The 23,148-nt window shown below is 40.9% G+C and overlaps 1 protein-coding gene and 1 pseudogene across 1 annotated transcript in view; one reads left to right on the top strand and one right to left on the bottom strand.

The window, feature by feature from the left end:
• The window catches only part of LOC145392733 (uncharacterized), a 123,707-nt gene that overhangs the window by 46,841 nt on the left and 53,718 nt on the right, over window positions 1-23,148 (bottom strand). Inside the window, 7 exon segments of the mRNA XM_080267032.1 lie at window positions 4,684-4,815; window positions 6,107-6,307; window positions 9,756-9,957; window positions 11,718-11,878; window positions 15,190-15,301; window positions 16,749-16,907; window positions 19,746-19,763. Of these exon segments, the coding sequence (XP_080123158.1) occupies window positions 4,684-4,815; window positions 6,107-6,307; window positions 9,756-9,957; window positions 11,718-11,878; window positions 15,190-15,301; window positions 16,749-16,907; window positions 19,746-19,763 (985 nt within the window).
• On the top strand, window positions 11,034-11,150 carry LOC145393188 (5S ribosomal RNA; annotated as a pseudogene).

Here is a 23,148-nt window from a genome sequence, read left to right as displayed (position 1 = left end):
ATTTACCTATTTGTATTTACCTATTTGTAGTATACAGGAATTGAGCAATGCTCGTGTTGTCCTGTCTCCATATCCACATTTATCAAGTCTACCTTTACACACATGAATGTTTTTCTCATGCACCACCTCTTTGTCTAAGTCGTTCCAAATATTTAAGAATATACGTAATTGTGATATACACGGAATGTACTATGCTCGTGGGTTTCCGTCGCTGTTTCTCAATAAGTCGAATTTAACTTTAAACTCGTTTATGTTTTTAGAACTGACGATCTCTTTGTCAGGCTATTCCATAAGTCTATACTTCTGTAAGGAAAGCTATATTTCTTGATATCCTTCAAGCAGCTTGACTTTTTCAATTTCATTCCATGTCCTCTTGTTGCTCTCTTATCATACAAACAGATCTTCTTTGTCAATTTTATCTACTCCACCATGGTCCTGAACACCTTGCAATCATGTCTCCCCTCTTTCTCCTTTCCTCTAACGAAGGCAAATCCAGTTTTTCCAGCCTCTCTCTGTATGACAGGTCTGTCAGACTGGGGACCATCTTAGTTGCTGTTCTTTGTATTCTCTCAATCTTGTTTATATCTTTTTTTTTTGTGTGGGCACCACAACCGCTGCATATTCTAACCTGGGGCGGATCATGGCCACTATCAATTTTTCATCATTTCCTCATCCATATAATGAAATGCTACTCTTATGTTAGTCAAGAGCTTATAAGTCTCTCCAACTATCTTGTTAATGTGCTTTTCTGGTGACAAACTATCTTGGACCAGCACTCCCAAATCTTTCTCTTCTCTCCTTTTTGTGATTAATTCATTACCCAAAAATAATTCAGTGATGGTCTCATGGTACTTTTACCCATTTCCAATATTTTACATTTCTTTACATTAAATTTCATTTCCCACGTCCGGCTCCAATTGTGTATCCTATCCAAATCCTCCTGCAGTATTTTACAATCCTCCTCAACCTCTATCTTCCTCAAGATCTTTACATCATCAGCAAACAGACTAGCATAACTGTTCACTCCATCTACCATATCATTTACATAAATCAGGAACATTACTGGCGCCAACACTGAGCCTTGAGGGACTCCACTTGTTACTTCCCTCCATCCAGACATCTTTTCCTTTATTACTGTCCTCATTTGTCTGTCTCTCAAAAAGTCTCTCATCCATTCCAGAAGTTTCCCCTTTAGTCCTCCTATATATTCTAGTTTCCACATTAGTCTCTTATGAGGTACCATGTAAAATGACTTCTCTAATTCTAAGAACACACAATCAACACAACCATCTCTCTACTGAACCAAATCAAACGCACTTGAGTAAAAAGCTCAACAAGTTTGAAACACATGACCTTCCACTTCTGAATCCAAACTGACATTCAGCCAAAATATTCATCTCTTCCAGATATTTTATCCATCTGTCTTTCAGGATTCTCTCACACAATTTTGCGACCATGCTGGTTAGAGACACTGGTCTATAATTCAGGGTTTCTTCCCTGTTTCCTCCCTTGTAAATTGGTACCACATTTGCCCTCTTCCATTCTTTTGGCACTTTCCCCTCTTCCAGTGAGCATACAATTAAGCTGTGAATTTTATCCGCCAGTTGTTCTCTGCATTCCTTCAGTACCAAATTAGAAATTCCATCAGGTCCTGGGGCTTTCCTTACATCTTGAGTTTCCAGTAATTTATACACTTCCTGCACCTCCACTTTTATATCTTTCATCACCGGAACATTTCTAATCACTCCCTCCCCTTCCACAAGCTCCTTTTCTTTAGTGAAAACTGACTGGAAACGTTTGTTCATTATTTCTGCTTGCATTGCCGCATCATTAAAGACCTCTCCATCTACTTTCAGCTTGGTGATTCCTTCCTTTTGTTTCAGTTTGCCATTAACAAATCTATAAAACAGTTTGGGTTCATCCTTGCATTTGTCAATTATACCTTTTTCAAAATTCCTTTCTTCTTCCCCTACGTATTCTTGTGTATTCGTTTCTTGTTCTTTTATATTCTTCCTTTGTTCTGTCGTTACCTCTCTTTCTACAATTGTTCCACGCCTTATCTCTCTCTTTTTGGCTATCATACACCTTCTATTAAACCACTCCTTTTTCCTGTTTTCTTTCCCTCTTACTCTTGGTACAAATTTTTCCACTCCCAAATTATAGAGGTCTAGAAAGATATCCCACTTCCTCTGTATCTCTCTTGTTTCTCTGAATTTTCTCCAATCCGCATTTTCAAAAAAGTTTCTCAATCCTGTAAAATTTGCTTTGCCAAAGTTATATCTTCCCTGTCTATGAAGCTCGTCTCTTGGCTCGACGTTTCCTATTAACATCTGGAACTCAATGACCACGTGATCACTTTTTCCCAAAGGACAGAGATATTCCAATGATTCTATTACATCAGGTTCTTTGGTGAACAGTAAATCTAACCTTGCTGGTGTGTCCTCACCTCGAAACCGTGTCTCTTCTTTGACCCACTGCGTCATCACATTATTCATTATTATATTTAATAACATAGTACCCCACGAATCCTCGCCGCCTCCCGAGTACCATTCCTCCCAGTTCACCTCTTTACAATTAAAGTCACCCACCAAAATTATATTATTGCTTTTCTCAATTACTTTTTGCAAGTAGCTAGCCATATCTGACAACATCTCATGGTATTCGTCATCCTTCCATGCTCTCGTCTTTGGGGGAACATACACTACCGCCATATCTCTCTTAACATTCTCTCCAGTTTCTAATTTCATATATATCACTTCAGCCCTGCCTTCTCCCATTTCCACAGTATCTACATTTATATTGTTCTTCACTGCTATCATCACTCCTCCTCCCTTTTTTTCTTTTCTGTCTTTTCTCCACAGTTTGTATTTACCATCTCCCAAATGAACATCAATATCTTCTCTTAATTTGGTCTCTACAAAGCACATGACATCAGGTTCATGTTCTCTCAAGAAATCATTAATTTCGATCCTTGTCGATATGAAACCATCAACATTAGTATATATCACCTTCAAATTATTTTTGACATTATTAATACCCTCTTCTCTCCTACTCTCTGTCCGTACCACTTCCTCAACTTCTGATCTTTCACAACCATCCCCTAATTTCCTTCACTTCTATTTCCTTAAATACCATTTCCTTACTTTCATATCCAATACTCTCCAAAAAAAAGTATTACGTTCTTCCTCTGTCCTCTTATCATTTTTTTCCTTTACTTCTTCCTTTAATGATTTTAAAGCTTCTCTTTCTTCTTCATTCAGATCTTTTCTTATTATAATATTTTCCATCCCCGCCTCTTTGCTTAATTTCCAGGTCACTTTAAGTATCTCATTTATTACACTTTCTGATGTAAACTTGACTCTCATTGGTCTTGTTTCCCCTTTCTTATAAGGCCCTATCCTCCTTACTTCCTCAATTTCTTTTACCCACTTGTTTCCTTCGAGGTCAATCTTGCCTAATATTCCTCTCACCATGTTCGTGTCTCTCTCGAGTCTTGCGAACCTAACCTTTTCTTCCTCTTCCCTGTTTCCAAATACTATCACACATCTGTTCCTTTCTACAGTTTCTCTCACTATTTTCTCTTTTTTCTTCAGTATTTTCACTACATTTTCTTCCATTTCTTTCTTGTTCATTTCCCTTTCTTCCTGGATGATCTCTCTTAAGCTGACCACTTCTTTCTGTTCTTCCTCTACATGTGCCCACTTTGCCTTGTGTTCTTCTAGTACATTACTCACCTTCTCCGTTTTATTAGTACTCTCTTCAAGTTTCCTCCTCAGTTCAACATTTTCCCGCTTCAAATTCTTAATCTCTTCATTGGCTGTTTCGTTGGACTGGATTAGACTCTGTATGGTGGTTTCCGTATTTCCTGACACATCCTTTATCACTAGATTCTCTACTTTTTTTTCCAGTTCACTAATCCTCATAATTAATGTTTTCACCAGGTCCATGACATTAGTATTAGCATCAAATCCTTGAAATTCCATTCCCTCATTGTTTACATTTTCGGCCATCTTTAACGTACCGATCAAGTACCTAAACAGCTGTTACCAATAAGCCACAAACATTCATGTATACTATTGCCAACAAATCTTTACATTTTTGGTAGTCTACCAACTTTCATTATTTTAAATTTAAAGAAAGACCCTAGGAGACAGGACAGACAAAATTCCTGAAACTACTCAAGGTCAGGAGCGATGCCTGGGACGTCCTCTCTCTCCGGCTGTGTGTGTGTGTGTGTGTGTGTGTGTGTGTGTACTGTATTTTGGGCAGCCAAAACTACAATTCAAATCATACCAAAATTGGCACAAAAATTGCAAAAAATTCACTGATGTGAACAAACTTGGTCCCGTCACGATTGAAAAACTTTTACTATATTTAATGAGCGATCACATTTTGACCAAAAAATGTCGCTCCTGGTGCCCGGCATAGGATCTCCGTAGAATTTTTTGCCCATAGCTACCACTAAAATATAGCAGCGCGACAGCCCTCCGCAGGAGCAAGTGCAAGGGGCCCGAATGGCCCACGAGCACTTGTCCAGTGCTATAGTAGAAGTCTAGGGTCTTTGCACCAGAAACAACCAATTAACTAAAGATATAAATCTAGTCAACAATGTAATCAGAGTCAGCAAGGTCACTATAACTGGGTGCACTGAAAATTTCCACAGTAAATTAAGACATACATTACCTCCTGGGCAATGACTCCAGTATCATACACAGCATCACCTTCCATCCCTGCCTGCTCAGCAAACTCTTCCCGGTAAGCATACTTCACCACCCTCAAGTTTTGCACATTTTTCAGCTGCTCCCGTGTGTCTAACTGCAACATCATGGTATACTTAGTACAATGTCAGTTGTGGTAAAAAGTACACACACACACACACACACACACACAAAAAGTGGGGGGGAGGGGGGGATTGGGTAAGCACTTAGCAAGACACTGATAATATCCATTAAGCTACTGTCTGTGATCATAATAATATTACTGCTACTTTCTTATTCAATTACTTACCAGACATGCAATTTATACTGACTCTGATGACATGTTTGCAAACTTGCATGAGTGCTTTAAGCAAAATCCTTGGCTTGATTTAAACAAAGTATAGTAATATCTCTATATAATGAACTTCCTATACCAAAGTTCAGCATGAAGGAACTCTTAAGGGGGTATCACACGGTACCTGAAATCGTGGTAACCGCCCACGAAACTGTGGTAGCTGTAGAGGATTTTGTCAGCAAAACTGATTCAGTCCAAATCCATTCCTGCCCACGAAATCAGGTACAAAACATTTTCTCTGATAGCAGAGTGAGCTGAATGGAGAACTTGGAGGCTATACTGCAGTATTTTGTTTATTTTTTAAAAGTTATAATTCCCTCCTAGAATGCCTATTACTTTCCATTATATATATTATTAATTATGAAAGCTTAAATAATCTTTTATACCATGCACAGGTGAAATAAAGATGTTGATAATTCAGTGGCTTACATTGGGGAGCAGATACAGCACACCACGCTGGGTGAAAGAGTATTGTACGTATCTTGTTGTTCATTCAACACTGCAGATACGATGGCATCTGGCCAGATAGTATGGAAAAGGGCTGCTGAAACTGCTCTCATTGAAAAAACAAGGCCATTCCCTTGTCACGAGAAGGCACCTCCACAGCCGCCTTCTTGTGGTTTTGGCTGCCGCTGCTTGTTTCTTCTCAAGTGCCACCATTGCAAGAACCAATGCAGCAATCACTCTCCCCTCAGCAAATTCAAGAAAAGCCACGTTGCGTCTGATATGTGTGACTTGCGTGAGACGGTGGGACAGACTCCGGTATGCTTTATTTACATATTTGCCAACTGTTGGCAGAGTTCGAAGAACCTGTGTGATAGGGTTTGTGCCTGGTTCCAGCAAACCAGGAACGCGTTCCGCTGGCAAACCACGATTTCAGGTACCGTGTGATACCCCCTTTAGTCAACTGGACAATCTCCTCATACAACAAAAAAGGTTTGGTATACATGGCTGACCAATCTGCCAATGGTGTCAATCTAGGCCAGCTCTGTATCATGTAGCTACTCTAAATACACTTTTGCTGCCTATCTGGTACTCCTGTCCCAAGACTAACCTCTGATACATCTTTTTTAGCTCGTCGGTCTGATGGCTGCATAAGTTGTCCTGTGATTTTGAGGTTGCCATGAATGACCAGGGCCTCATCTGGCCGATCAGTGTTAATACCCACACGACCCATATGGTAGATGGATTCTGGGTAACTGCCTCGTTGGAAGGTGTATTCCACATCACTCTCAAACTGACCTGGATTGGAGGCCTGCAAAGAGAGATTTGATAATTTTCCTTTATGATAAAAATTTCAACATAACCTTCAAATATAAGTGAAATAAAGTGCAGGATATATCATCTCCATTTCTCATTTGGAGTACAAAGCAGAGCTAACCTACGAGTCATTTTGTCAAAACCTGTTCCTAGCCTGTCTCTTTCTGGAGATAATGATACAACATGCAGGTATCCCAGGAGGAAAGGATATTTCAAGAAATAAGAGATGGGGTATTCTAAGACAGAAATATTCTCTGAAGAAATGCTCGACTCCCAATGATTATGGAGTACCTGTATTTAAAGTTTAGCAGGGCAGTATGAGATATCTAACTCCTCTGCTGGTGTGTTACTTTAGTGTTATGAACAGGGTGTTTTTTGTCATGCACATCGCCATATATACTTTATTCACCCAGTTTTGATATTTGTACATTCTTTCTGCCCTCCCATAGTCATTTACTACTATTCAAACATATTCATGGCTTGGCACAGCTCCTTCTCTTAACCATAAAGAGCAGGGACAGGAGAACACAACTTTCTTCCAGTGTGGACATTTTACGAAAAATTGCTTATTTTCAGTTCTGTAACGGAAAGGGTTATTTACAAAACTAAGATGTTCATGAAGAGGTTCAATCTCTTGTATGCAAGCAGCAAGAAAATAATCACTGCCCATGTGTTTGATGTCGCTATGGTGATAAGCAGAAGAAAGTTATTTAAACCAAAACTAAATCAGTATGGTGTGGTAGCATACACTGAATATGGACATATTACACAAGAAATAAGCATCTCTAGCATCATGGTACCTTGAGAGGTGTGGGGGAGGGTTGCAACTGATCACAGGACCACCAAGTGTCATTCCCTTGTGGAGAAAATGTCTTGTCTTGTGATGCATTGTACTCACGAGACTGTCCATCCATCCATCAATCCAATCCTGTGTTGCCCCATGAGAAGCGTAGGAGCTCGGGGCTAGGCAAGGTGGTCCTAATATTTAAGATGACAGTGACCAACCTCACTCATCCCTAAGTGGCATTATGTGAGCAATAAACCCCAAGCACCCCTTGGACATAAACCTGAACTGGCTCAGTCCAATCTGAGTGCCTTCATTACCCACTACCTGTAAACCACTTGGTGCCATAATTTGGTTATACGGTTACCACCCAGCGTAGTAAATTGTTTCCTGGTGTACAAGAAACCATTTGGCTTGTCACTCAATGCACAGTCACCCACAGGCAGAAGAGGAAATAATGAAAAAAAGAAGACAGAAGAGGGAGTGTTAAGTCACCCATAGGCAGAAAGAGGAAAGAATGAAGGAAAGAAAGACAGAAGAGGAAGGAAGGAAAGAAGGAAGGCAGAAAGGAAAGGGCAGTCACCTGAGAACAGCACTACCTCGAGTGAGTGGATGGTGAACATCCCTACCTACTCGCGAGACAAGTATTCTTATTTATATCGTATGACATACATGCCGTTCAAGGGTTAACTCATTATCTGTGATATAACAGTACTTTACATTTTATTCTTGTTTACATAGGATTTTACTATGCTAATGAGGGGGTTGAGGAAACAAAAAGAGATGAGTGAATGGGAGTGTAGCTCATTCAGCTGGGCAAATTTTGGTTGGTATCTTATTCTATTTGTGGTAGATGGGGGCACTCACCATCCACTCACTCAATGTGGTGCTACTCTCGGGTGTCTGCCCTGTCCTCTCCTCCATCCTTCTTTCCTTCCATCTTCTTCTGTCTTTCTTTCCTTCATTCTTTCCTCGTCTTTCTGCCTGCGGGTGACTTTACACTCCCTCTTGTCTTTCATACCTTCATTCTTTCCTCTTCCTTCCGCCTGTGGGTGACTCTACACTAAGTGACAAGCCAAATGGTTTCCTGTACACCAGGAAACCATTTACTTCGCTGGGTGGTAACCACATAACCAAATTTTGGCGTCTGGTGGTTTAGTGGGTAATTATTGTGCTCTGATCGGATTGAGCCGGTGAAAGTTTATATCCAAGGGGTGGTTGGGGTTTATTGCTCAGGTAATGCCACTCAGGAATGAGTGAGGCTGGTCACTCTCATCTTAAATGTCAGGACCAACTGCCTAGCCCCGGGCTCCTACACCCCTCATGGGGCAACGTAGGATTGGATGATGGATGGATGAATCTTATTCTATATATATATACCTTTATTTTTTTTTGGCTTTCTGGACCTATCTCACCTCAACTTCATGTGGGAAATGAGGGCTGGATGATGATGATGATGATGATGATGATGATGATAATGATGATGATGATACCTGTAATATGAACTTTCTATTTAATTCTGACATATAACAGACAATTTTCTTCAGCAGAACGCAGCCAATGGATTAAGCTCACTTACATATAGCAGTGCCTTTTTATATAGTCATTTTCAGTGTATGACCATGACATTTAAGGAAAGTAATCTACCCTTCAATTATCAGATTACTGTACTTACCTCCCATCAATCATGATTCTCTTTGGCTAAGTTCTTCTCCTATCCATTATCTTCATCACAAGCCTAACTAACATCTAGCAGATGAGGTGAGGTAGGATCCAGAAACAAAGAAAAGAAAAGCACAAAAGCAAGAAAACCACACCACATAATAAAGCATCATCCATGCCTTCAAAATCCTACCACCACCATACAAGCACAGTCATGTGCATGCATTTTTTTTTTTTTTTTCTAATGAACTGTATTTCATATACACCTGGACGGTCAAGTCATTCCACTGACAGCTAAGTTAAATATATGGTACATCCCTTAATGTGTGTTTCCATACATAAATCATCCATTTATTTCCATCCTTTGCCAAATCCTTGCTTTCTCAGCTTTCATACTTTTCTTCTCACAAACACACTTATCATATCCCTCCAACTTCATGGCAGCCCTCCTCCCACCTTCAGATTCACTTACATACCGGTATAACCTTCTCCCAGGCTCTGGAGAGAGATGTCCTCCCATGATGGAACCAATATAACTGGGTGGCTCTCCTGACGTGTTATACAAACATCCTTAAATTCCTTATTTCCCAAAAGGGGGATGGTGAGCTCCAGAAGGGTACCTTTAAGATACGGTCCACTGGGTTCACATTCAAATGAGCCTGAGGCCACAAAAAGAACCACTCTCCCTATGTCCTCTGCATAACATCTATGTGCATCCTCTCCTTCCCTTCTATCAAGAGATTTCATTACTCAACATCTTTCATTATTCTGAAGAGAATAGGTAGAAACTTATCTTGTCCAACTATCAGATTTTTAAGAAGTACCATATCCATTACTCTCACTCTTGATTTTTCATACTCATAGCTGAAATATAGGCTACCAGTTAATATCTTCTACACCTTTCTCACTTAGTATATAACCTATCCATATCCACATCCAATAAACAATGTATCCTTTCTCCTGCAGCCATAATCAAATTTTTTAATCCCAGTCTCACCCTGACAATGATCTTCTCTGAGGCATGCGCTGTGATTGGGTAGGCACTGTCCCCACAGTGAGCTTTGAGAGCCACAACCAGGTAAAAGTAGCGCTGATCTGGGTTCGGCTTCCCTTTCTTGCGCATATTATTGCTGGTAGTTTCAGAGAAGTGGAGGCGCCCCACTGTGATCTTGCTGCCTTGCTCACTCTTCAGGTCCACACTGTTGGCAAGAGAATACATTTATAAGACTGGGCATCAAAGGAAAGGGAAAAACATAATACAGTACAAAAGGGGAAAAATTGTAACAATGTGGTAATAAGGCAGCAGAAGTTGGCAAGTGATAATGAGGTTAATGGCAGGGAAAACCATGCATGTAACAATACAGATGGCCCACTGAATCTGAGTAAGTATTTTTGGTTTGCTCTTGCTCCTACTAGATATTTTATTCAGCTTGGGAAAGGCCTCTTAGCTATATTAACCTTCCCAGTTTGAAAAGTTCACCCTGAAGTGATCAAAATCATCAGCATATGGCATGAGTAATGTGAACGTGACATCTTGAGATTCCATGGGTTGGAGAGAGAATTATGGGTTTAACAAGTGTTGAGAGAAGCAGTAATAAAGGTGAGGCAGCATGATCAAATGCAAAAACTACTCATGGAACAGTACTGAATGGTTGGAAGAGAGATACAGCAGAAGAAGAAAATAAACTTTCTGATGGATAAAGCTCCTCGGTAAGCTGGAAGAGGAGACACAGAGGAGTACAGTGGGCATATGGAAACACCACGTATGGATGGAAAAAAAGATGGAGATTCCAAAAATGGAAAATGGAAAACAGAAAGCATATGAAGTAACAAAATGTGTGATACATACATAACAGAATGAATCCATACATTAAATGAGAGGGAGATAACCTAAAATGGGTGGTGAATAAAAAAGGGTTTATGTACAGTCATGGACAAGTTCATCTAATATCTCATCTATTCTACTTCTTGCTGTCCTCTGCTGGTTAATACTTATAAGCTGGGGAAAGCCTGGGATGTTTCTCTGCCCACAGATGATGCCCCTGATATGATGCATCAAGGAGTAAAGTGAATGCTGCAGAATAACATGTAACCTTGTGTCCCTGTTAGTACATACAACTACAATTACAGTGGTCTCTCTTTTATCTGAAATTTTTTTAACCATAATATGCCATTAACCCTAAGTTTTACTAAAACTTTCTCATTTCGATTAACTGCAAAAATCTGAAATCTATTCGAAAATTCAAACACGGCGGGCTTGCTTCGCGCCACTAGCGTTAAGGTTATTTTTTTTGTTTGAACCACTTCCCGTCCGATCAGTGAAGTTAAGCAACGTTGGGTCTGGTTAGTACTTGGATGGGTGACCGCCTGGGAACACCAGATGCTGTTGGCATAACGTTCTCCCTACGTGTCAAGTGGGGTTGGTGGAGAATTAGTGCCCCTCCCTGTAAAACAATTAACTCTAAGCCCTTGGCCACCACGTTTGGGATACATGGCGTCTGGCAATGAATGGATGGATGGAACTGCTTACGGTGAATTACGTAATTCTTTTGGTGAAGGTTTAAATAAGTTTATTTGAGTGAAGATTTATTTGACAGTTTCTATTAGTTACAAAAGTGCAGTTACATACGTAGTTACTAAAGAGTGTTACATACGTAGTTACTAAAGAGTATTAAGTGTTTTGGTGATGGTTGAGTGGCTTCTGGGGTGCTGGTGCTGGTGGTGGGCTAGACATCACCAGAAATGGGTGATGGGTGAGTACAATACTGTTCCCTTGTATCCTATATATTATTACAGTATCTTTTATCCGAAAAAACGATTATACGAAACTTTGAAAGTCCAATGAGTTTCGGATAAAAGAGACTCCACTGTATTTTGGGAAGGTACAGAAATGAAGGGAAGAGGCAATGAATAATGGTACTGCAAGAGCATGAAGAAATGCTAGGAGATGATTACTGACGGAACAGGATGGAAGGCCTTCTTGCTGCGGTCACTTTGACTCTGCTCTACCCGAATGATCTGCGATGGTGACTCCGTCTTGACACCAAAGAAATGCACCAAGAAGCGATCCACTTTCTGAAGGCCATCTGGGGTCTTCACGAACACTGGATCCCCCGTTGCCTAGGGACAAATTGATGTACATTTGAGAAGTTTTATTTTAAAATACAGCATTATAAAAAGAAAGTGGGAAATGAGGGAACAGATACAGTACATACTTAATAAAATACCTGTATATGAGAAAATGAAAAACAAACACAGCTTAATGTAGCTGACAATCCAGATGGGCTGAAACAAAGCAGATAAGCCCATCAAGTAAGACAAAAGCACAGCATTTTACACAACAGAAACACTGACATGATCTTCACATAATACAAATTTCAAAGCTCAGTAATTATCAGTGACCTTCAGTTTTACTACATCACTTAGTTACCTTAAAATAACTTAATACTTGTAATCAGATATAATTAATTCCCATAACATTATAACTACAATCTGTATTATGTAATGCAGGTGGGTCACATTACACAATTACAGGTGTTTTACAGGTGTTCCATATATGACCTTCAAAGGTTAAGGGCCTGCTTACATCTTTGCAAACTCAGTTTTAATAGGGCTGTAATAGGTCAATTCTGCTTTAACCTCTTCAGGTAAGTGGCATTTTTTTTTTTTTATTCTTGCCATCTTGATTTTATTCAGCTAGGTCAAAATGGTTAAAGCCCCAGGCATTGATGGACGGATGTGGTGAAATGATAAAGCATGGGGGAGAGATGTTGGCAGAAAGGATTTGGAAGATGTGCAGTTTGGCCTGGGAATCAAGTGTGATTATTCCCCTGTTCAAAGGAAAAGTGGAAAAGGTGGTGTGTGGCAATCATAGGGGCATTTGTCTTCTTTGTGTAATAGACAAAGTATATGGTAGAATACTTACTGAAAGTTGGGGAAATAACAGAGGAATTAGTTGGAGAAGAACAGGGAGGTTTTTGGAAGGAAGAGGTTGTGTAGATCAGATATTCATCCTTAGGTTCATTTTCATTTTTGAAGGCTCCAACATTTTTGAAGGCTTACATGCATCAGCCTTGGTCACCTAATGGCAACTCTCCATGCTGCTCAATCTCTGGCAGCTTCCCTATTTAGTCTTCAGTGAAAAATTTCTAGAGAAGGGAAAGAAATTGTATGTGGCCTTCATTGATTTGGAGAAAGCATATAACAAAGTGGACTGACACGGAATGTGGAAAATACTAAGAGTATATGGAGTAAATGGGAAGCTGTTGAATGTCATGAAGAGTATGTATGAGGGTGCTAAGGCTGCAGCGTGTGTGGATGGTGAACTGAGTGAATTTTTCTATCTGATGTTGGATTGAAACAGGGATGTGTCATGTCTCTATGGATGTTCAATCTGTATATGGATGGAGTTATAAAAGAGATAGAAGGCTGAGCAGTGGACTGGAGGAGCCCTAATAAAAAAAGGACAGCATTTGGAAACTTCCTGTACTGTTGTTTGCAGATAATACTGTATTGTTAAGATGAAGGGGAACTGCAAGGCTGGGTGAATGAGTTTGGGAAAGTGTGTAAGAAACTGAATCTAAAGGTGAATGCTGGGAAGAGTAAAGTTATGGTCTTCGAGAGAAATGAAGTCACTGAGTGTACAGTGAGGTTGGATGATGAGGAAATGGAAAATACGAGTGCACTGATGTACTTGGTAGTGTGAGGAGTAAGTCTGGAAGTCTGGAAGATGAAGCGCTTGAATGGGTACAACAAGGAAGAAAGGTTGCTGGTTCTTTGAAAGCAGTGATAAGAAATAGGGAAGTAAGCATGGAAGTAAAAAAGTCACTACATGATAGTATTGTGATACCAACTCTAATGTATGGAAGTGAAGCTTGGACCTTGTTGGAAGGACACTAGTCAAGAGTGACAGCAGTGAAAATAAGTTATCTGTGAGGAGCATGTGGAGTTATATGGAGAGACAGACTGACAAATGAGGAAGTGAAGGTGGGTGCCGCCAGCTGCTGCTTTATGGCTTTTTACTGTCACTGTTTTATATGTGAAGAACAGGGTATTTAGAAGCATATCAATAGGCAAATAATGCCATTCAAGAGTTTTAGTGGGAAAGTGGGGGTCAGGTTCAAAATGAGGTTAATACATTAATGTACAGTCAAGTCGCCTAAGGTGCAGCTAATTGGTTCTGGAACGCATCTGTGCCATAGAAAACCGTGCCATATAAAATAACTAAACCTATGGGAAAAATGAAATTTGGTTCTGGATGTTCGCCCAAAGTCCCCCTTTTCACCCTACTTTTCCCCACTTTACACATGCACACAATGAAACAATCAATGAATGCATGTATTACACGTAATTATAGGCACAAAAAACGGGAGGGTGATCAGTCTTGTGTCTACTTGGGCAATACCACGGGCTACAGATCGAGCGAAAAAAAGCTTGCCCAAGAAGACACAGATCAACTGACCAGATGGTGGAGGCTGCCTGGTCAAGCACAGATTGAAGAAGTTTATTTGATAAAGTTTGTATGCTCAAGTGTCAACAAAACTCACATTTAACACATTAATAATTAATCATTCTTACATACATGATGATGATGGGAGCCATTTACTTCATCTTAGAGATAGGTGCTTTGTCACTAACCCATTCATAATGGTTTTACACACAAACCTATAAACTAGTCACAATACCCAAAGAATCTTTCATGTTTCATTACTTAACACAAAGAATTTGGTGAAGTTTAACCTCCTCATAAGAAAGAAAAAAGGCTACAGTTGGAGCACTTGTAGTATGGAGCTGAAGTGGTTGCCATCTTTGTTTACAAACAGGAGAGTGCACCACCAGGGGAATTTGCCCGCGCGTTTCAAACCCTGCCACGCCTGCGCCATAGGTATAGTTTATGTGTGTGGTTTGTCTTTTTGGGTCTGGCACCTTGCCGTGTCATAGAAAATCGTGGCATAGAAGCACGCGCCATAGGCGACTTGACTGTACTTTGAATATATTGGGGTTCAACTGACCAAAGCACACACTTTCTAATTACCATACAGTGTATCCTAGCTTTACACAACCATGTAAGGGGGACCACTGCACTTCTTCGTGCTTATAGTGTGGTAATTGCCATACATATGCACTACTCTCTTACTACACACATGTCCTCCAGGTCTCCAATAGCTAACTTTTTCCTCTGGCACACTAACCCATTACTTTATATTATTCATAGGACCTGTCCAACTCTTCCAGTCATATCACCCACCATCAACTGGCATGGGTTCTATCACAATATCATGAATACACGTAAATAATAAATAAGTTATCATATCTAGCTAAACAATCTGGGCTGGATATTGACAATTACAGTACAGTAGATGGTAAAACTCACTAGCGGTATCTGAAGTACCTGCAAAAACAATTAACAAAATATGTGGTATAAAACTGACCTGCACATGAACTGTGACCTGGAAATGGTTCTTTTTTTGACACACAAAAGCCTCATCTGGGTTGGAGAAGTTGAAGCCTTTGTCAGCATCCACTCTGAAGGTTGGTATTGGCCTACAAGGTAAGAGGAAAATATTTATACCAGTACAATACCATTTTGGTTGCAAGTTGTGGCAACCATCATCCACTCACATGATGTACCTTAATGCTGCCTACTTCTTCCTTCACTTTTATCATTCTATTTCTGTATCAGCTCTCCTCTTTTCCTACCTCTCCTTCTCCTTCCTGTAAATTTTTATTACTCTTCTGTCCATTTCAGGTGGCTCTACACTGAGTGACAGGCTTAAATGTTTCCCTGTAACTCAGAAAACTATTTACATTGCTGGATGATAAATATATAACCATACTGGGTGATGTGGGCCTACTATGGGGCCCTGTTAACTGAGCTGAAAGACACAAATGTGGTATTCATCCAGGAACCAAACCTGAACACTTTTACGCATGCTTTCTTGTGGTAAGGCAACGTCAAACCCACATGAAAACTGGCTCACTGCGTGGGATGGCCTTGGGACAGTTGCTTTCCTGCAGCTGATGGGTCTGCTCAGCCAGACAGACCAGGGTTAATCAACAATGGCAGTATCTGTACCAGGTACTTATCCACTACATAACAATGTAAAATGGTAATCTATGTATCTATCTATAGACATGCACATTAATCCCAGGGGGGTAAAGGACTGAACTGAAACTTAACAAATTAATCACTGGTCTGGCCAGGATTTGAACTCAAGCCCTCACGCTTCATATGGGCGCACGTTACCACTGAGCCAAAGAGAGCATGCTCTCTCTGCCTCTAGGCAAAGCAGGCTTTTTTTATACACCCCATTACGTCACTCTTTTCCCTCCCTGGTGATTAATTTGGTCAGTTTCAAACACCTGTGGCAGTGTAGCACACTGGAGGCCACCGTTGGGGGAACCCGCGAACCACACACAGACAGCTCACCCCCGGGATGTAAGGTTTAAGATACTGTCAACAACATCATGGCCCTCTAAGCCTCGCCTCACATCCCACACCGCTGCCAACCAATGTAAAGGACCGAACTGAAACTTAACAAATTAATCTCTGGTCTGGCCGGGATTTGAACTCAGGCCCTCGCACTTCATACGCACGCACGTTACCACTGAGCCAAAGAGAGGATCCCTGCTCTGCCTCTAGGAAACGAGGGCTTTTTTTTATACACCCCATTACAGGTGGTCACAAATAAATCATATCAATGTTTTCCTGTCCTCATCATCGAACTCCCCTCCTCCCAACTCACACCACCTCTCAACCCCATCCCTCTACCACATCCTTGCTCTCCCCCTTCCCCTCCCTCCTTGAATCTCATTCAGATACACTCTCCTACTGAATCTTTTATTTTCCTTTCTATCCACATACCACTGTTAAATCATCCCAAGGAACTTAAAACTTTCCAGCAAATCCACATCAACACCAACTACAATATGAAACCATTTTTATAAGAACATGTCCTAGAAGTAAATATATACAGTACCAGACACTTACAGTTCCTTAAGATCAGCATCACAGAGAATACTCCAAGAATGCTGCTGAAAGTTCTGGAACCTGATGCATTGATATGAGCCATCAAGAAATGGTCCAGCACCCGTGGAATCTGTTGTGTAGTCATCCTCATCACCATACACCACTGCTACATTTCCACTGCTTGTACTGCCAACCACCAACTCTGTAACACGTATACTTAGCTGTTAATTACTGAATACTGTATACAGTAATAACTCGCACATGCAAACCTGCATTATCCGAACCTCGACATTTTCCGAACCTCCAAATTGAATGCTTAACAAAATCTATCTATCTATTGCCAGACGCCTCAATCCCGTTTGGGGAGGCCACAAACAAATCGCCTTCAAGTCGCCCAGTCCCCCGCCATTTCACTGCCCTGCTCCTAACCCACATCCCCCTCTCTCATATACCTCTCCACCCCATCCCTCCATCTCATCCTCGGCCTCCCCCTCCCTCTTCCCCCCTCCACCTCACTCACATACACTCTCTTCGTCAGTCTTTCACCCTCCATCCTCTCCACATGGCCAAACCACCTCAGTGTGTTCCTCATAACGCTTCCTATCACATCCACATCAACACCACAACGCTCCTTTATATCCTCATTCGTCAGCCTGTCTCTCCATGTGACTCCACAAGCTCCTCTTAAATAACTCATTTCCACTGCTCTCACTCTTGACTTGTGTCCTTCCAACAACATCCAAGCTTCACTTCCGTACGTTAGAGTTGGTATCACAATACTGTCATGTAGTAACTTTTTCACTTCCATGCTCACTTCCCTGTTTCTTATCACTGCTTTCAAAGAACCAGCAACCTTTCTTCCCTGCTGTACCCTTTCAAGCACTTCACCCTCCAAACCTCCATCCTTACTCATCACACTACCCAAGTACTTAAACGTACTCACATTTTCCAGTTCCTCACCATCCAACCTCGCTGTACATTCACTGACTTCACCTCCCTCAAAGACCATCACTTTACTCTTCCCTACATTCACCTTTAGATTCCGTTTCTTACACACTCTCCCAAACTCATCCACCAAGCCTTGCAGCTCCCCTTCGTCTTCACTCAACAACACAGTATCATCTGCAAACAACAGTACAGGGAGTTTCCAAACACTATCCTCTCTCACCAGGGCCACTCCAACATCCGCTACCCTACCTTGTACCTCTTTTATTACACCATCCATGTACAGATTGAACAACCATGGAGACATGACACATCCCTGTTTCAACCCAACTTTCAAAGAGAAAAATTCACTTAGTTCACCATCCACATGCACTGCAGCCTTCACACCATCGTACATACTCTTCACAGCATTCAACAACTTCCCATCTACTCCATATATTCTTAACACTTTCCACAATCCTTGTCTATCCACCCTGTCATATGCTTTCTCCAAATCCATGAAAGCCGCATACAACTTCTTTCCCTTCTCTAGCAACTTTTCCACTAAAGATCTAAGAATGAATATCTGATCTACACAACCTCTTCCCTTCCTAAAGCCTCCCTGTTCTTCTCCAATAATAAATAATATATACATGAAAAAGAAATTTCAATTTCGCGTGCATAACGAAACTCGTGTGGTGGCAGGCAAGGTACAGAGAATATTCTCTGGACCTTGGTGGTGGGTAGGTGGCAGAGTGAATCGAAATAATAAGAAATACCCACGCCGCATCACCGCCACTTGCATGCCTTGGATGTTTTCTTTTAATCAGTGCTCAATTAATTATGTGTCATGTCTCCCACCAAATTCAAATGCCAAAATTGCCAAAAAGGTACTGGATCGCACTGATGAAGCAAGAAGTGATGAAGACAATGAACTTGCCACCCTTATGCCTAAGGCTGGGAAAGTCAGGGAAGCCTCTGAGACCCTCAATGATTACTGTGAGCCTCAAACTCCTCCCACGAACTTAGTGGTCTGTTCATCAGAAATCACAGCAAATGGGCATTCGGGCAAACAACAATCGACACCTTCTTCAAGCCGACCACTCCTACAACTGCCTTCACCATCACCTACAATATCATGCAACCAACCATCCACCTCAACGGCACCGCATCCAACCACAATACCCATGAGTGAAGACGAAAGTGAGGATGTGACTGAGGAAGCAGGCTTGTCAATTGGTAAGTAATGTAATGCACCTATACTGTACAGACAATTGTATGCCTAAAATACTATATTTGTAATTCTCCGAATTTTTTGCATTATCCAACCCTCCTTTGACACAAGTGACTACTGCATAACAAAATGCTGTGACAAGGGAAAAAAATACATCTAACTCTGCCATCACCTTTTCATTTTCTTGCAGCATATGCTCTGATTGTCCTTCTGACAATACCCCTGGGTTTTCCTCTTGATAAGAACATATTTTGCTAATTTTCACTTTGTAATCACCTACACCAAGAATCATGTGACCTACTGATTCCAACTTGTTTACTTCTATAACATAAGCCATAATGTCACAAAAATGAAGCAGTTTTTGCAAATCAATTGCCAGGAATTGCAAAATCTCGTACAATATGTTTTCAGCTGATTCATTACATGCCTTGGGTGTTAAGTTACATGGTTGGCGAAACGTTTGATAGCCGTAAGTACTGAGCTAACCATCACAACTCTGATTTATCACAGCAAATCTACGATGACTCCTCTTTAAAGTAACATTGTGATAAAAGCGGGTAGAGAGCAAAAAGTAAACAAAAAAGGACCACTCACAGACAGCAACACCATGCCCTATAACCAGACTAAGGGCCAAACCTATGCCAACCCCAATCTACCTGTTGCTTTCCGAACATCTCACCTACTTTTTTTCTCCTCCATTTTTAAATACCTCACCAACCCTATCATTGCTATCAACATCACCCATGTTAACAGTCCCTACTTCCCCTATAATTCCCCAGTGAACCACCATCCCAGCCTACTTGGCACAGTCCTATGCAGGCACTCACCGGTCACCGCTTGTTATGCGGTAAACATCATACCAGTGACTCGACTACCCTCTGTAAAAAACAAACAAAAAAAAGTCGAAGTGGGATTAACGCTGCCAGTATAGGGATAACGCTGCTATATGGCTCTCAGGGAATGTTAAAACGTATAAGACTTTTAAAGTTATATAACGTTATACGAACTGTCAGCCACCAGCCAGGATCAAACTGTAGCAAACCAAATTTCAATTGCTCAACTTGCTATAGAAAATTGTCCACTTCTGAGTTCACGTCCTGATGTTAGACTGCCATTGGTAGCGTCTAAATATGTGGAAAAAAAGAAATGAACACCTTATAGAATTGAATTGCTACATGTTGCCCATCATATTTTCTAATCTAAGTAGGTACTCCACCAATCGCACACTCACAAGTGCTCAGTAGTCATTACAGTTGTACATTCAACAAAAAATTCTCGAAGTCAGGTTGTCGTATGCACGGAGTACCTTTATGCTGGAAGTTACCGTTTCCTTCTCTGTGAACCTTAAATAAACCTAACCTAATCCTCGATCAACCTAACCTAAATAAACCTAAACTAATCTTAATTCACGAAATGACTCATTTCACAATCTGCCTGTAACATACATATATATCTGTATTTATATACAGTATATCCATATATCGACCTATAGTTACCTACAAGTCGATAAGACATCCACCTATCTTCCTGACACATGTATTTCATACAATGTTGTTGATAAATGGCACAAAATTTGTGATAACATGCGGATACTTTCGAAATCGAAGCTAAACGGCCACTCGACGCATGCTCAGCATAAGTCACTCCGTGCATACGACACGCGCACAAGGCTGCTGGAAACTACACTGTTGTCCCACCCGCATGCCTTGGTGACGTCACAGGTTTAGGTAACCAATCACAGATGACCTGTGCAAAATCTACTTTATTTTGGTCCAGAGATGTGCACACTGAGTCTCTATACTGTGGTTTAACCACTAACTGTCACCTTAAGGTTTGCGCAGTCAAAAAAAAAAAAAAAAAAAAAAAAAAAAAAAACTTTGATAAACATTCACTGTTTACATAACGTCTGCACACCGTTAAATGTCACCAAACCATAGGCTAACCACCATCCAATAGTTAGCTTAAGGATTGCCGCTATGTGGGTACTGTAGTGTACCAGCAAACTCACAACACCCAGTTTCAGAGTGTACTGAACTTGCCCCATCACCCAAACGGCTTATTCTCCCCTGTGACCTTGCATGATTGCTTTCCAGACTGAGTTACGGTACTTCATTATTGCGTCACCCTTAACATTCCCTGCAAGTTTGGTCCTAATCAAAATTATTGGAGTTGACCTTTCTGTGACCTTGATCTGACTAACTTTTGTCAAAATTGGATTTCTTTATCCTTACCTTCCCCTGAACCCCTCTGCAAAGTCTGGTCTAAATTGGACAAAAACTTTAAGCTGACCCTGCCATGAACCTTGAACTCTGATCTCTTGTTCTTAGACACAGTTGACCAGCCTCTTAGTTGATCCTCAACCAGTCCACCAAGTTTGGTTCATATAAAATCTTTTAGTTAGTCTGTTCACACACACACACACACACACACACACACACACACACACACACACACACACACACACACATAGAGTCAAGCTCTGACCTTGCCATGTGACCTTGATCTCTGACCCATTGTTCTAAAACAGGTCAACATATTGAATGACCTTCAACCCTTTCAGAATGCTTGGTTAAAATAAGATACAAAATGTGATATTTTACCATGAACACAAGCAGAAACAAGCCGACCAAAACAAAATCCCGCTCTCGCTTCACGAGCGCTGAGAGAGAGAGAGAGAGAGAGAGAGAGAGAGAGAGAGAGAGAGAGTATAAAATAGAGGTTCCCCTCTAACACATCACATTTTCAGACATAAAAGAATCTTCAAATCGGTACTGTATGAAATTGAGCACATGGCGTGACTCAGAACAACAGGCTTAGCGAATGAAGGTGTGGGTGGGTGACATGATGTACGGCCTGTTAAAATTACAGAACAGTGACACACACGTGGAGCGCAGTAATTTATGGCGGGAAAGCTTTTTGTCAGGCAGAGGATGCGGTGTGTGTTTAGACGGCAATCACGTAACAAGAACTGTGTTAATGCAACTGGGATCGTACTTATGAAGGACTGAACCAAAATATGATAAGCACGTCCCCATAACCGAAAACCATTATAAGAAACTGTCATGTTTTCGTACTGTCACTCCAGTCTGTATGTCAGGTGTACAAGAGCTGTAGAGTGAGAACAGACGTACAGTATAAACAGTCTTATGCACAACTTAATCTTTGGAGAATCTTTAATTCGACACCTGCTACTGGTGAGGTAAGTAAAACAAGTGTACGCTCCATGTACCTCTGGGGGTACAGATGTTCTAGTAGTGAAGAGGTTAAGGCACCTATAACTTCACCTAAATTTCTAACCTTAAGACGAACCAAAGATTCTTAAAAAAAGAAAAAGAAAAATCAGTACTTTGTCATAAACTGTTAACTGTTTCAGTAGGAGGAACATGATGAGGCAAAAGAAGACTATGCATTCTCTTTTCCTTGTCCTAGCAAAAACAGCTCTTACGATGGGAAACTGACTGTAAGTTTGTAAATGAATCCGGAGGTTTTCTTAAGCACTACAATTTAGCCTGCAATGCTCGTACATTTAAAACCAGAATTTTGATTATTATAGTGAAAAAATATTCTCCAGGTGACTAAAACCGATTGAATAGCAAAATGAAATAAAGAAAAATGTCATCTGATTGAAGGAGTCCAGATTCCATAGTAATCCAACTCCTGGTGACCATACACTCCGGGGAGCAACATCACAGGGGGTCTTAACTTCGCTACGATGACGTCTTTTTATTCTGGCTACTATCAGAGAATTTTGTTCAGCTTACAAGAGACTTCTTCGGACAGGAATGGGTTATATATATATTGGCTTTGTGATGTCGAGAATATCGTGAGTCTTAGTTAACCACTTATTTTATTATGGCTAATTTACATGGCTTTTCAAACCAAAGGTGGGTTAGATGAGTCCTTAACCCCTTCAGTAAGAGTGACCTTTCTTATGCTGAACAAAATTGTTTGGAAGCTGCAATAATAAACCAACAAAATACGTCATGTACAAGGACTTAATCACTCACAACACAACCAAAACTTTCTACTGAAATGGTACAGTCACGACCCCTTGTTTCTTTACCCCCCCCGGCGAGAAAGAAGTGGAATAAAGCGCTGGAGAAAGGTCGGGGAGCAGATACTGGCGTCTCATCAGATGCACACTCACACACAAATACTCGCACCCACACTACTGATCCAACATCCATTCGCCAGGCCTTACATCAACCTTACCTTCCACATCCCTCTCGCCGGGGGTGAGGGGGAGTTGGAGAAAATAGTGAT

The sequence above is a fragment of the Coenobita brevimanus genome, chromosome 23, assembly GCF_032717465.1.
Source record: "Coenobita brevimanus isolate Jiangsu-jjx chromosome 23, ASM3271746v2, whole genome shotgun sequence".
In the NCBI taxonomy this organism is placed as follows: Eukaryota; Metazoa; Arthropoda; class Malacostraca; order Decapoda; family Coenobitidae; genus Coenobita; species Coenobita brevimanus.
This window is presented reverse-complemented; position numbering and strand designations above follow the sequence as displayed.